The 11,772-nt window shown below is 40.5% G+C and overlaps 1 protein-coding gene across 1 annotated transcript in view; it reads left to right on the top strand.

Moving 5' to 3' along the window:
- Positions 1-10,707, top strand: part of CCT5 (chaperonin containing TCP1 subunit 5) — an 11,039-nt gene extending 332 nt beyond the window's left edge. The window contains exons 2-11 of the mRNA XM_006015686.3: positions 1,245-1,305; positions 1,394-1,558; positions 2,016-2,214; positions 4,445-4,637; positions 4,875-5,024; positions 5,223-5,342; positions 5,884-6,069; positions 7,353-7,490; positions 7,694-7,874; positions 10,413-10,707. Of these exons, the coding sequence (XP_006015748.1) occupies positions 1,245-1,305; positions 1,394-1,558; positions 2,016-2,214; positions 4,445-4,637; positions 4,875-5,024; positions 5,223-5,342; positions 5,884-6,069; positions 7,353-7,490; positions 7,694-7,874; positions 10,413-10,540 (1,521 nt within the window). The 3' untranslated portion in view covers positions 10,541-10,707. The remainder of the gene's footprint in view (positions 1-1,244; positions 1,306-1,393; positions 1,559-2,015; positions 2,215-4,444; positions 4,638-4,874; positions 5,025-5,222; positions 5,343-5,883; positions 6,070-7,352; positions 7,491-7,693; positions 7,875-10,412) is intronic.
- Positions 10,708-11,772: the final 1,065 nt, after the last annotated feature.

The following is an 11,772-nucleotide window of genomic DNA, read 5'->3' as shown; positions in this document are numbered from 1 at the left end:
CGCGCCTCGGTGGTGGCGGCGCCCACGTGCTTGGAGCTGCTGCCCTCTGAGATGCCGCCAGCGGTGCTGGGCAGGAGCCTGTCTGTACCTGGGCGCTCTCATGTAGGCCCTGCGGGTCTGCATCCACGTCCGTGGTTCTTATCGGAGCCCCCAGGCATACGCCAGCACCTAGGTTTCACTCCTGTTTTCTTGCCCACCGAAGAATGCCAGAGCTGAGCTTTTGTTCCAAAAAGTGTGGGCCCGCAGAGTGGTTTCAACACTGGACCCCTGCTTGAAATCTCTTGGTTTCTCTGATGTTGTGTGTTTGCATATCTAATGGCTAGTGCTGCCTAGCATCCCATAGTAGATCTCGAGGCGCCCCACCCCCCGGTGCTGTAGTATCTTGATTGCGACTTTCTGGTCTATGGGTACCATGCTGCCTCCTGGGCAGTAAAGGATTATCCATGTTAGCAGCTTTCTTTTTATTATGCTGTCATGAAACACTGATTCTCTTAGACTGGGGTAGACAGATGGCCTCTCTGGGGCATGCAGCAGATGAGGGAGGAGACAAGCAGTACAGCAGCAGGTAGGGTAGGAAGCAGAAGACAAGAGTTGGGCAGAGTCCAGAGTGGGTTGGGGGAAGGGGAGCAACCTTTTTATCAGGCATTTTACAGATTAATCCTGCACCCTCCCCAAGTACCACAATCCCCTTCTTCTGCCAGCTCTACTGCTTTGATTTCTGCTCCCTGCCTGATCTCCTGCCTGTGCTTTCTGTGCTGCATGTCTTGTATTGAAAGCTACTTAGGGCACCTGTACATGCACAGGGAGTCTGCTTAGCATGTTGAGCAGACTTGATAAATTGAGCCTGCTTGAGCATGGTAATTACCAGGCTTCAGTAGACTCCAGAGTGTATCAACTTCCCCACACTGAAAAATGGCAGCCAGAGTGCTGTATTAGCTTTAATTAAAGCACCACCGCTGCCATTTTTCAGCACAAGGACACTGATCCATGAGACACTCCGGGTACTTTAATTAGAGTGGCTCTTGGAGTTACTCTTTTTAAAGCGGCCTCCCCCCACTCACTCCTTCAACATGTGTATAAATGCCCTTATGTTCCTGTGATAGTTTCTCCTGTAAGGCAGTAGAATCAAGGTCTCATTATGGTTGTTTTTATATAATTTACTTGGGTAGTGTCATTAGGAAAGTATTGTGACTTTGAGACAATTAACTTGTTTTTTAATTTATATTTGGACTTTTGTTTCATAGTCTCATATCATGGCAGCAAAGGCTGTGGCAAATACTTTGAGAACATCACTTGGACCCAATGGTATGTATGAGAAGAGGATTGAAGTAGTTCTCTTTTAGCGGGTTTTTTGGATATTCAAAATGCAGTAAGTTGCAAATATTTTTTTCAGGCCTTGATAAAATGATGGTAGACAAGGATGGTGAGGTGACTGTGACAAATGATGGTGCCACTATTCTGAGTATGATGGATGTGGATCATCAAATAGCCAAACTTATGGTAGAACTGTCTAAATCGCAGGATGATGAGATTGGGGATGGAACAACAGGAGTTGTTGGTAAGAAAATACTTCTAATTTGTTTAAAATGTAGTGAATACAGTCAAACAACTTTTTCTTTAGGAGGCTGGGGCTGCATAAATAACTCTAACGTGCTTGGAATTTTGAATTGTCCAGTATATTGGACCTTGTTGCAGCTCCTGTATCAGGAAGGGCTCATTTTTTAAGAGGAGTCTAAACTTCGAGCCAGTGTTACACCTCCTTTCTATGTTTTACTTTTTCTTGTGTTTTACAATTTTTTTTAATTCAAACTCATTTTTTTTTAAGCAAAAGAAATAAATAGGTTATCTTCCCAAAGAGCATGACCATCGGATGTATTCTAAACTTCTGTGTCATTTAAACTGTAACATTGCAGCAGCAGGTCTGTTAACCCAAATCTTTGTGCTCATAGGGTCTTGTAAGTCCAAATCATTTAAAATGTTCAGTGAAAGTAACTTGTCTGAATTTTGTTTTATAGTTCTGGCTGGTACTCTGTTGGAGCAGGCTGAACAGATGTTAGATCGTGGTATTCACCCTATGAGAATTGCAGATGGGTATGAGCAGGCAGCTCGCATTGCCATTGAACATCTAGACAAAATCAGTGACAGCTTTCCAGTTGATCCACAGAACACTGAACCTTTAATCCAGACTGCAAAGACAACTCTGGGCTCTAAAGTGTAAGTTTACATTGGAAAAACCTGGCAAATAGAGTTTGGTACTTAAGGCATTTTGAGAGTGAACTAAGAACCTTTTCATTTGCTTTTTTGCTAGGATATAGTTTGTTACATGCAGAGCTGTCCCCGGGGAGGGGGGTGCGCAGACAGTGCCGTACAGGCCCCGCAAACAACACCATTGGCATGTGCAAGGGGTGCTGTTACTCTGCGGCCACTGGTTTTGTGCTCTGGCTGCTTACTGCCCCCCACAGGCCGATGTGCCCCGGGCTCTGCACACCCCTAGTGTCGGCTCTGGTTACGTGTGTCAAGTTTAGGAAGCACTTGCAAGATAGCATATGGTACCGAAAAACTATTTTCCATGCAGGAGCAGAAAATGAGCAACATGATAAATGAACTTGCATTGCAGTACTGTACGTTCCAGTATGTTTCTGCTTCTTTTTTTTGTGAAAGACAATAGCAGATGTAATACAAATGCTCTTTAAAATCCATTACATTTGTCAGACTTTTAGGAAAGTTTGTTGTAAAAGCTATACACCTACCCTTTTTAAGTGCAGTTCTCTTTAAATGAATTATGTAAGAGTAAGTTGACTTCATTCCCATTGTGGAGTCAGTCTTGTCTTTTTTATTTCAAGTTTTAAATAATGTACTGTACTCCCCTTTTTCCTGAAAAAGTAAGCTGGGTCTTTGGCAGATGCATACAAATTGTCTCATGCCACAGTTATGGTGACAAATAAAACAAAGAAGGGGAAAATATGAAAAAATGGGGATTGCACAAATAAATGCATTAAATTATAATCTGATTTTAGAGTATAGTTTCAAAGTTGCGTAGAGGAGAGGTTTCTATTGGCCTCTGTATGTGAACTGTATAGATATAGATTAAAAAACGTGTGTGCACTTCCCTCTCCCACAGAGGTTGTAATATATAATATAAATGTGACATTTCTAAAAGCTTTAATAAAGAAGTTTACCTTTAAAAGAATTCTAATGTAGCAACAGTAATCTAGACTAGGTTTGTTTACAAACGTGTTCATAGAGTGTGGCAAGCTTATTTGCACTAGGGTTTATATAAAGTTTGAAAAATTGTAACGTGTTGCAGTAGCTTCACTCAACATACTTAATCTGGTTAATCTACAATGGAACTTGGTGGTAGAGAAATACGCTGTAATAGGTGATGTCAGAGTATTAGAAATAATTTGTGTATCCTGCAGCAACCAATTCCATTTGAAATGGCAGGGAAGCTATTTTATTTTGTGTGCTACTTTCTCATTAAGTGATGCTCAGTTTAATTTTCAGTTGGTAGGTCCTGTTGCTGCTGCTTAACTAAGGTGAAAGACCAGCAAACATTAAGAGAACTTTTAGCAGAAAAACACTTTTTCTAACTTCTACCTGACATTTGCTGTTTGTCTTAGGCCAGAGGTCATCTGGCTTGTGGGTCTCATGGAGCAGCAGGGACAGAGCTCTGTCCCTGAATTCTGGAGTACATAGTCCTGTTGAGGACACGTTTCAGTGGTGGGGTGCGAGTGACAGCTGCGTCAACCCCCATAGCTCTGTGATGGCAATGTTGCTGACCTCTCTGCTGGACCTGGTCCACATCCAGAAGATATTCAAGAAGTGGTATCCACATACAGCACCAGGACAGAAAAATGTTCCCTCTCTCTGTCTCTCCCTTAACCCAGGGGTGTCAAATTCATCTGGCCCCATGAGCCAGAGGAGTGTCCAAAGCTGATCTATGCATACTGAACCATTCCTGTGCACTGGCTCCAGTTCTTGGGGCAAGTCTTTGGGCTGAATCTGGGATGGCTCCAGAGGCAGCATGCAGGGCCAGTCTTGCAGGGCACCTCATACAACACGTAGGTTGGCACAAGGCACGTGCTGTATGAGCGCTTGCACCAAATTGGCCCTGTGCACTGGCTCCCGCACAGGAGGAATGGTCTGTGGGCTCAATTTGAACTAGCTCTGGAACTAACATATGGGGCTAGTCTGGCACACGTGCTGCATACAGGTTTGGTCTAAGACCCACTGGCCAGATCACAGAGATCCACAAGATGCAATCTGGCCTGCGTGCCTATCTTTAACACACATGTACAAGCCCAATTACCAGGATATCTGTTGTTCCGCAGCAAACATTCAAAGTTAAGTAATATTGTTGTTTGCCACTAGCAAATTATTTTCTTCAGAGGGAGAAGTCCCTTCAAAAAAATTAACCAATTTCATTTTTTTTGTTTAAATTTAGAGTTAATCGTTGCCACAGACAAATGGCAGAAATTGCAGTAAATGCTATTTTGACAGTAGCCGATATGAAACGCAAAGATGTTGATTTTGAGCTGATCAAAATGCAAGGCAAAGTAGGAGGCAGACTGGAGGATACCCAGTTGATCAAAGGAGTGATTGTGGATAAAGATTTTAGCCATCCACAAATGCCTAAAGTAAGAATTTTTTTTTTCTTTTCATGTCATGTATAACTGGTTTACATAAGATCTCCTCAGGAACTGACTTTGTTCCTTCCACTGCCTTATCTGAACACCTCAGGTATGAAAAATAGGAACTTTTTTCTCTCATTTCCAAGATTAAATGAAAACCAGTGTTAAATATGTTGTCTAAATGTTGGTGTGAGAATAAAGATACTAAGGTGAAAATTAATCCTAATTTTTGTTGTCACATAGGAAGTTAAAGATGCTAAAATGGCAATTCTCACTTGCCCATTTGAGCCACCGAAGCCTAAAACCAAGCATAAGCTTGATGTTACATCTGTAGATGATTACAAAGCACTGCAAAAATATGAAAAAGAAAAATTTGAAGAGATGGTGAAACAGGTGAGAATTTTTTTTAAAAGTTTACAAGGTCATTGTTTTGAAAGCTTTGCATTTCAGTGTTTTCAGGTTCCCGTTAAATGCTTTTATATTGGTTTGTAAGTTGACCATTTCCAATACAAAACCTGAAGCCTTTCAATAGGAATTATTCCTCAGTTTTTGTATTTGGTCATGAACTCATCAGAAATGTTTTACTTTTAGATTAAAGACACAGGTGCCAACCTTGCTATTTGCCAGTGGGGTTTTGATGATGAGGCAAATCACTTATTACTTCAGAATGAGCTGCCTGCTGTTCGTTGGGTTGGTGGACCTGAAATTGAAGTAAGTAATATTTTTCTAAAATTTCACTCTACATCAGTACTAACATTCAGTTACTCGAGGGCTTCATTTTAGAGAGCACCACACTTTGCATATTTTTGTCCCGATAGCTCCTGTAAAAAAAACAAAACACCCCCCCCCCCCCCCCAAAAAAAAACAAAACCCACAACAAAACAAAAACCAAGCAAACTACTTTAGCACATGTGAGAAAAGCCAGCTGTGAATGGGGTTGTGGTCTGTCATTGGGGCCCAGTGACAACCTTTGTACAAATTCTACAAATTGTAAATAATGATGAAATTTGGAATTGAATTAGAAAAATGGGACTGGAGCTGAAAAGGTAACCAGTATTTACTCACATTTTAAAATCTTATATTTTGCTCTGTAGAAATAAGATGTTCCCTTAAATTCACTCTTAGAAGTTGGGGGGGAAGCGTGCAATTCCAAGTCTAAGGCCTCTAATCGACTTTCTACCATCAACTCAAAGCAAAAGTGATTTGCAAGGTGTCTTCTCAAAATGGTTACGATGTGCGTTTTACTTTTTAGCTGATAGCCATTGCAACCGGAGGGCGCATTGTTCCACGTTTCTGTGAACTCACCCCTGAGAAACTAGGTTTTGCTGGTATTGTTCGAGAGATCTCGTTTGGAACAACAAAGGATAAGATGCTCGTTATTGAACAGTGTCAAAATTCCAGAGCTGTGACCATCTTCATTAGAGGAGGAAATAAGATGGTGAGAAGTTCAGCATGCTAATAAGAGTTTGACATGCTCTCTGCTAATTTCTGTCTGTTTTACCCTCTGCTATATCTGTAGTTACATCCAAAAGAGTCTGTGTTCTGCCTTGTCTTATTTAAACTAGTTGATGGATGGGAGGAGAGTAAAATCAGTAGTCTCCTTGTCCAAAACAAAATCAGTAGTCTCCCTGACTGCTTGTAAGTGGCAACTCACTTCAAAAAGTACTGCTGCTTATGCTGTACAGAGAAAATGCTGATGATCCTTTATGATTAGTCACTGATCCTATACAAATAAGTACTACTTCTTGTGGGTATTCCTGTTTTGGGTTTCAATTAAACTATTCCTATGAGTTAAGTTATGTAGTAGTTTTAGAGGTTCAAGCCTTCCTTCATTTTCACTTACCTAACTTACAAGTAAGAGTGGGGGTCTCCTGCACAAAGGTGCAAAATTTTACTGCTTTTCATACTAATCTGTTTAATGCAGCATTTTGCCTTTAACCAAAGTGTAGGAAAAGGGGAAAAATACGGGATGTACCTAAAAAGGGAAAAAGACTTCCAGATTTTTTTAAAGTCCTTTTAAAAGGTTTGATCTTTTTAAATAAACCATTTTTAGCTTATGGCTGGTAGTTGACTTTCTAAAATATGATCCATAAATACTGTTAGCTTCAAAATCTGTTGGAGTATGTGTGTGCAAACTAATTAATGCAAGGTAAAAAGGGGTGGAGATTTACTGCACGTAGAACTGCTCTGCAGTAACTATCTGTGTACACATTCTGCATGTGAACAAAAGAAAACTAAGTTGGAGTAACTTAGCTTGTTTTGCTGTCTGCTAAATAAAAGCTAACCTACTTCAGGACAGGATAACCTTCATCTTTTTTTTCCAGGGTAAAAGTGTGCATATTAGCAGTTACAGCAGAGCAGCTGATTCACAGTAAATCCCTGCCACTTTTCACTTTATGATAACTAGTTGCTCATGTGCACCTGCTCTTGGAAACACTGCAGGTCAGAAAGGAGTTTTGGTCACCAGAATAAGCTGTTGCAAATCTTTAAAGATTTGTAATTGTAACTTAAGTGCATTAAAAGCTGATTATTCCCAGTTGTAAAGTTTTTGTGTAGAAGCTGTGAAAGGGGAATATCTTGATCATTACAGCAAAAGAGACTATTTCAGTATTAATTGACTATGAAGTCTTTACTTTTATATTAAATCTAAATTAAATAACTTTTACCAGGCTTTAATTTTCCATGTTGCAATATAACTTGGTACAATTTTGTTATTTAAAGATTATTGAAGAAGCAAAACGATCTCTTCATGATGCATTGTGTGTAATCCGAAATCTTGTTCGTGATAATCGCATTGTATATGGAGGTGGTGCTGCTGAGATCTCTTGCGCTTTGGCAGTCAGCAAAGCAGCAGATAAGGTAAAAAAGAATTCCTTTGACTTAAGGAAAATATCTTCCTAATACAGTTTTAAATTGTTATGGAAACAAGTACTTCAAATTTTCTTTGGGATGGGGATAAATCATGTTTTTAGGAAACACTTTCCTATACTATAGGTATACGCTTTTTTCACCATTAATATGGTAATCTTTGTTCACACAAGTTGTATTTCTTTGTGTCCCAGTGCCCATCTCTGGAACAGTATGCCATGAGGGCATTTGCTGATGCCCTTGAGGTCATTCCAATGGCTCTTGCAGAGAACAGTGGCATGAACCCCATACAAACTATGACTGAAGTGCGAGCTAGACAGGTGAAAGAAAACAACCCTGCTCTTGGCATAGATTGTCTGCGCAAAGGAACAAATGGTAAGAAGTGTTTGATCTATGTATATTGTGGAGAAAGCTCCCATTTAGTTCTTTCTCAAAAATCTGAAGGCTTAATTGGTTTGCCATGACTGTTATACAGGTAGTAGATTTGTTTCATATGAAGATTTTTACTTGCTTTCATTCCTCTGTGTAATACCTACAAATCTTTTCCCCCATACTGTTTCTCTGCAGCGGGAAGAAAATAATTTGAACAATTAAGTCTAAGGCATTTTAGGCAATATTTCATAAAATTATATTAATATATGTATGCATATGAGAGAGACTCGGGTCACTGGCAAATGTTTACGTATTGTGCAACTTTCGTGTTAATTGCATGATAAATTGTAATGTGCCACACTTTCAGCCAATACATGGCACATTAAAGTAGCAAACCGGACACAAAGATATTACACATTTAATGTGGAACATTAAAGTGAAAAATTGGCATGTGTTCTGGACGTGGGTCTGGGCTGATACCAGTGATCAACTGATCTGCAGGTTCGGGCAGGGGGCATCCCCAGTGTTCAGGACACAGTTGCCCTTTAACAGCGGATGCTGAGCTTCCATTGCAATATTGGCAGTCTTGTGATTGGAATCTGAGGAATTTTTATGCCCAATCCCAGAAATAGTGTGCTTTGCCATGCTCATTTGGCATGGGAGGACACATGTATTTTTGTTCAGGAATGATGTTTCTCAGGTCCCAGTTACACAATTATATTAACATCTGCCAGGGGCATCAGTAACCATCTCAGATTTGATTTTTGTATTCCCTCATGAGAATATGTAATTATTTACCCTTTTTCAGCTTGTTCGTGCTTTTACTTGTCTTTCCCTGGCATATGAAAATTTCATTTATTCTTCATGAAATTTAGGAAAATTTTGCAGTGGCTGGGGGGGGAAAGATGGAGCTGTTTATATTAACATCTGCCAGGGGCATCAGTAACCATCTCAGATTTGATTTTTGTATTCCCTCATGAGAATATGTAATTATTTACCCTTTTTCAGCTTGTTCGTGCTTTTACTTGTCTTTCCCTGGCATATGAAAATTTCATTTATTCTTCATGAAATTTAGGAAAATTTTGCAGTGGCTGGGGGGGAAAAGATGGAGCTGTTGTTAAAATGAACTGTTAAAGGACACGTGCATTAATTGTCAGAACAAAGATGCATGTTCTTTTTTTACGTGGAAGTTAGCCCACAGTAAGATGGTCTGAATTTTGTGGCACGTTAACTCCATGTGTAGACAAGACTCTTTAATACTTCACTTTTTTTTATTAATGAATGGGGAGTGAGACTTTGATAAAAAGCAGTGCATTCTTATTCCGAATTAAAGAAAAGAATGTGTTCAGAGCTGTGTGTTGACCAGCAAGATCAAAAACAGTAATCCACATTTGTGTAGTGACTCCACATAATATGAGAACTAATAGCATTATTGTAGATGCCATTTTCCTAAGTGGCCATCAGTTCCTAAATGCTATGACCATTTTGATTTAGCTGCAAATAATTTTTCTTAATGTTAAATTAATGTGTGAGATCACTTGCAGCCTGCTATTTTTTTGTAAAGGGAAAAAACTCACAGTACACTTGAGTAAGTGACTATATTATGTATTCACCCTTCAAATCTGAGATAAATGGGAATATCTTGTGAATGAGAGCTTAACTAGGTTTGATCATTTGGACTTTATGCCTGGTCTGAAGTTATTAAAAAAAACCCCAAAACAAAACCACTGAACAGCCAACATCTCCTAGTATAGTATGTATGGAATTCTGATGTGAGGCTCTTGCCTTATTGGTTGATCACTGAAGTCTAGGTAATGAAAGAACTTAGAGAATATGTAGTTACACCATGTAAGCAAAGTACTTGGTAATAGTTGAAATTAAGTTCTGTTTACACTAATCTGAAATTTGCTTGCTTTTGGAGATTCAACAGTCTTTCTTAACTTTTTTTTTTTTTTTTAAGCAGAAAGTGATGCTGCTTAAGATGTTATTTAGTAGTGTGCAGTAAGAGAGTACTGTCTCTATACTTGTATGTATGTGCTTTGCTTGCTCCGATTAGAGTGGCAATATAATGGTTTGTTTGTAGTTCTACATTTTGGAGGAGAATCTTGTAGAGAAACCAAATTTTTGTAGAAAATTGATTAATGTAGGGCTTTAGGCTCCAGGTTAACAAGTTGAAAGTTCAAAGCCATTTTAAAACTAAAGAGTTTTTTTGTTTGTTTTTTTTTTAAAGAAGACTTTTACATTCACTTAATTGTAATGTGAGCTGTTGAGTGGCCATACAGAGAAATTCAGGGAAGTGTGTAATTTTTCTAGGTAATATCACCACTTCAGTTGGAACATGTGCTATTCTTCCTTTCCACCTCCCCCCAACCCCCACTTCAAACGCAGTAGAGAATAATATTTATCTGTAATTGTATTCTGGTTTTTAATATAGGTTTGATTATATAGGATTTTAAAACTCAAATAATTCTATTCTCTATGGTCTTAATGTGCAGTTTTGATTTTTGGCCAGGATACTTAAATTTTTTTCTTCCTTGACAGATATGAAGCAACAGCATGTCATAGAAACCTTGATTGGCAAAAAGCAACAAATTTCTTTGGCCACTCAAGTTGTTAGAATGATTCTGAAGATCGATGATATTCGTAGGCCAGGAGAATCTGAAGAATGAAGCGTGAGCAGCAAGGAACAAAATGTAATGGGGCCACTGTAGGGGCAAAATCAACAATGCTTCATCTTCAGTTATTTATTTTTTACATGTCTTCTTTTCGTTTCAGATTCTGTAACTCATTGTTCTTGAAAACAATAAAGTATAATTTAGAAGTTGTGGCTTTAAGACTTGTTTCAGAGGCATCATTGTTAAGGTGTTTCCTGCCAAATTATTCAAGTTCTTTTAGACCGGGGTGCTCAACATCCAGTTGACTTCATGGCCATGGAATCCTAGAGTATGCAGGATTTTGCTTATAAGTTGCTCTCTTGTACCTTTTAGTGAAATTTGAGGTTGAGGGAACAGGGCTTACCATTTTTGAATGGCAACCTGTAAAGACCCCAGCCCTACCAGTGCCTCTCGCTCCCCCCAGTGCCCTGGCCTTGCTGGTGCCTCTCATCCTCCAGCCACAGCCGCCTCCAGGAGGAGGCCGCCAACTACCAGGGCTATGGGGCCAGGGACTACTGCAGCACAGCCCAGCTCCCTGCTGCTTGCAGGGAGGTCGGCTCCTTGCCGGGGTGTGCACTACTGGGGGGGCAGAGGCAACCCATACCCCACAGATCTGTGGGTGGAGCAGGCTTTGTGCTGCAAGCTCAGGTGGGGCCAGCTACCCAGTGCTGCACGCACTGCCAGGAGGGCATGGGGGACGGGTGGAGGCAGGCACAGGCTGCGTGTGAAGGTTCCTGGCCTGCTTCCCTACCCCGGGGCCTCTGCAGCCCAGTGAGTGTGACCTGGCACAGCATGGAACAATGGAGCCACATGGAGAAGCTACTTGCCATTGTGAGCTCTTTGCTGCCTGGCAACGCACCCCCTGTGCTCATGGCTGCATGGGGGTGGCAACGCAGGGTTATGCCCCTCAAAGCTGCCGTGCACTCAGGGCATGTTGCCAAGCAGTGGGGGAAGGTGCAGCTCCTTGAGCACGACTCCCATTGCCCTGGGTTGTGGGAGGAGAGGCAGGGGAACAACATGATTGTGGTCAGACAATGTGGTTCCTAAAAGTTCCCTGACATCTGCCCTTTCTGTGGCAAGAGGAAGATGCAGTTGAACATGCACTGCCAAATGTTGTTCTTCAAGTTCCTCCAAAACTTTATGCTAAATTTCTGGCTGTACTTGCCCCACCCTTTGTTCATCCTTTCATGCCCCATAAAATTGCAGGACATGTTTGTCATCTTTCTAGTTCCAAGTAAATAAGCTGT

The sequence above is a fragment of the Alligator sinensis genome, unplaced genomic scaffold (assembly GCF_000455745.1).
Source record: "Alligator sinensis unplaced genomic scaffold, ASM45574v1 scaffold126_1, whole genome shotgun sequence".
Taxonomy (NCBI): domain Eukaryota; kingdom Metazoa; phylum Chordata; order Crocodylia; family Alligatoridae; genus Alligator; species Alligator sinensis.
The sequence above is the reverse complement of the archived record's forward strand: the minus strand, read 5'-3'. Positions and strand labels throughout refer to the sequence as shown.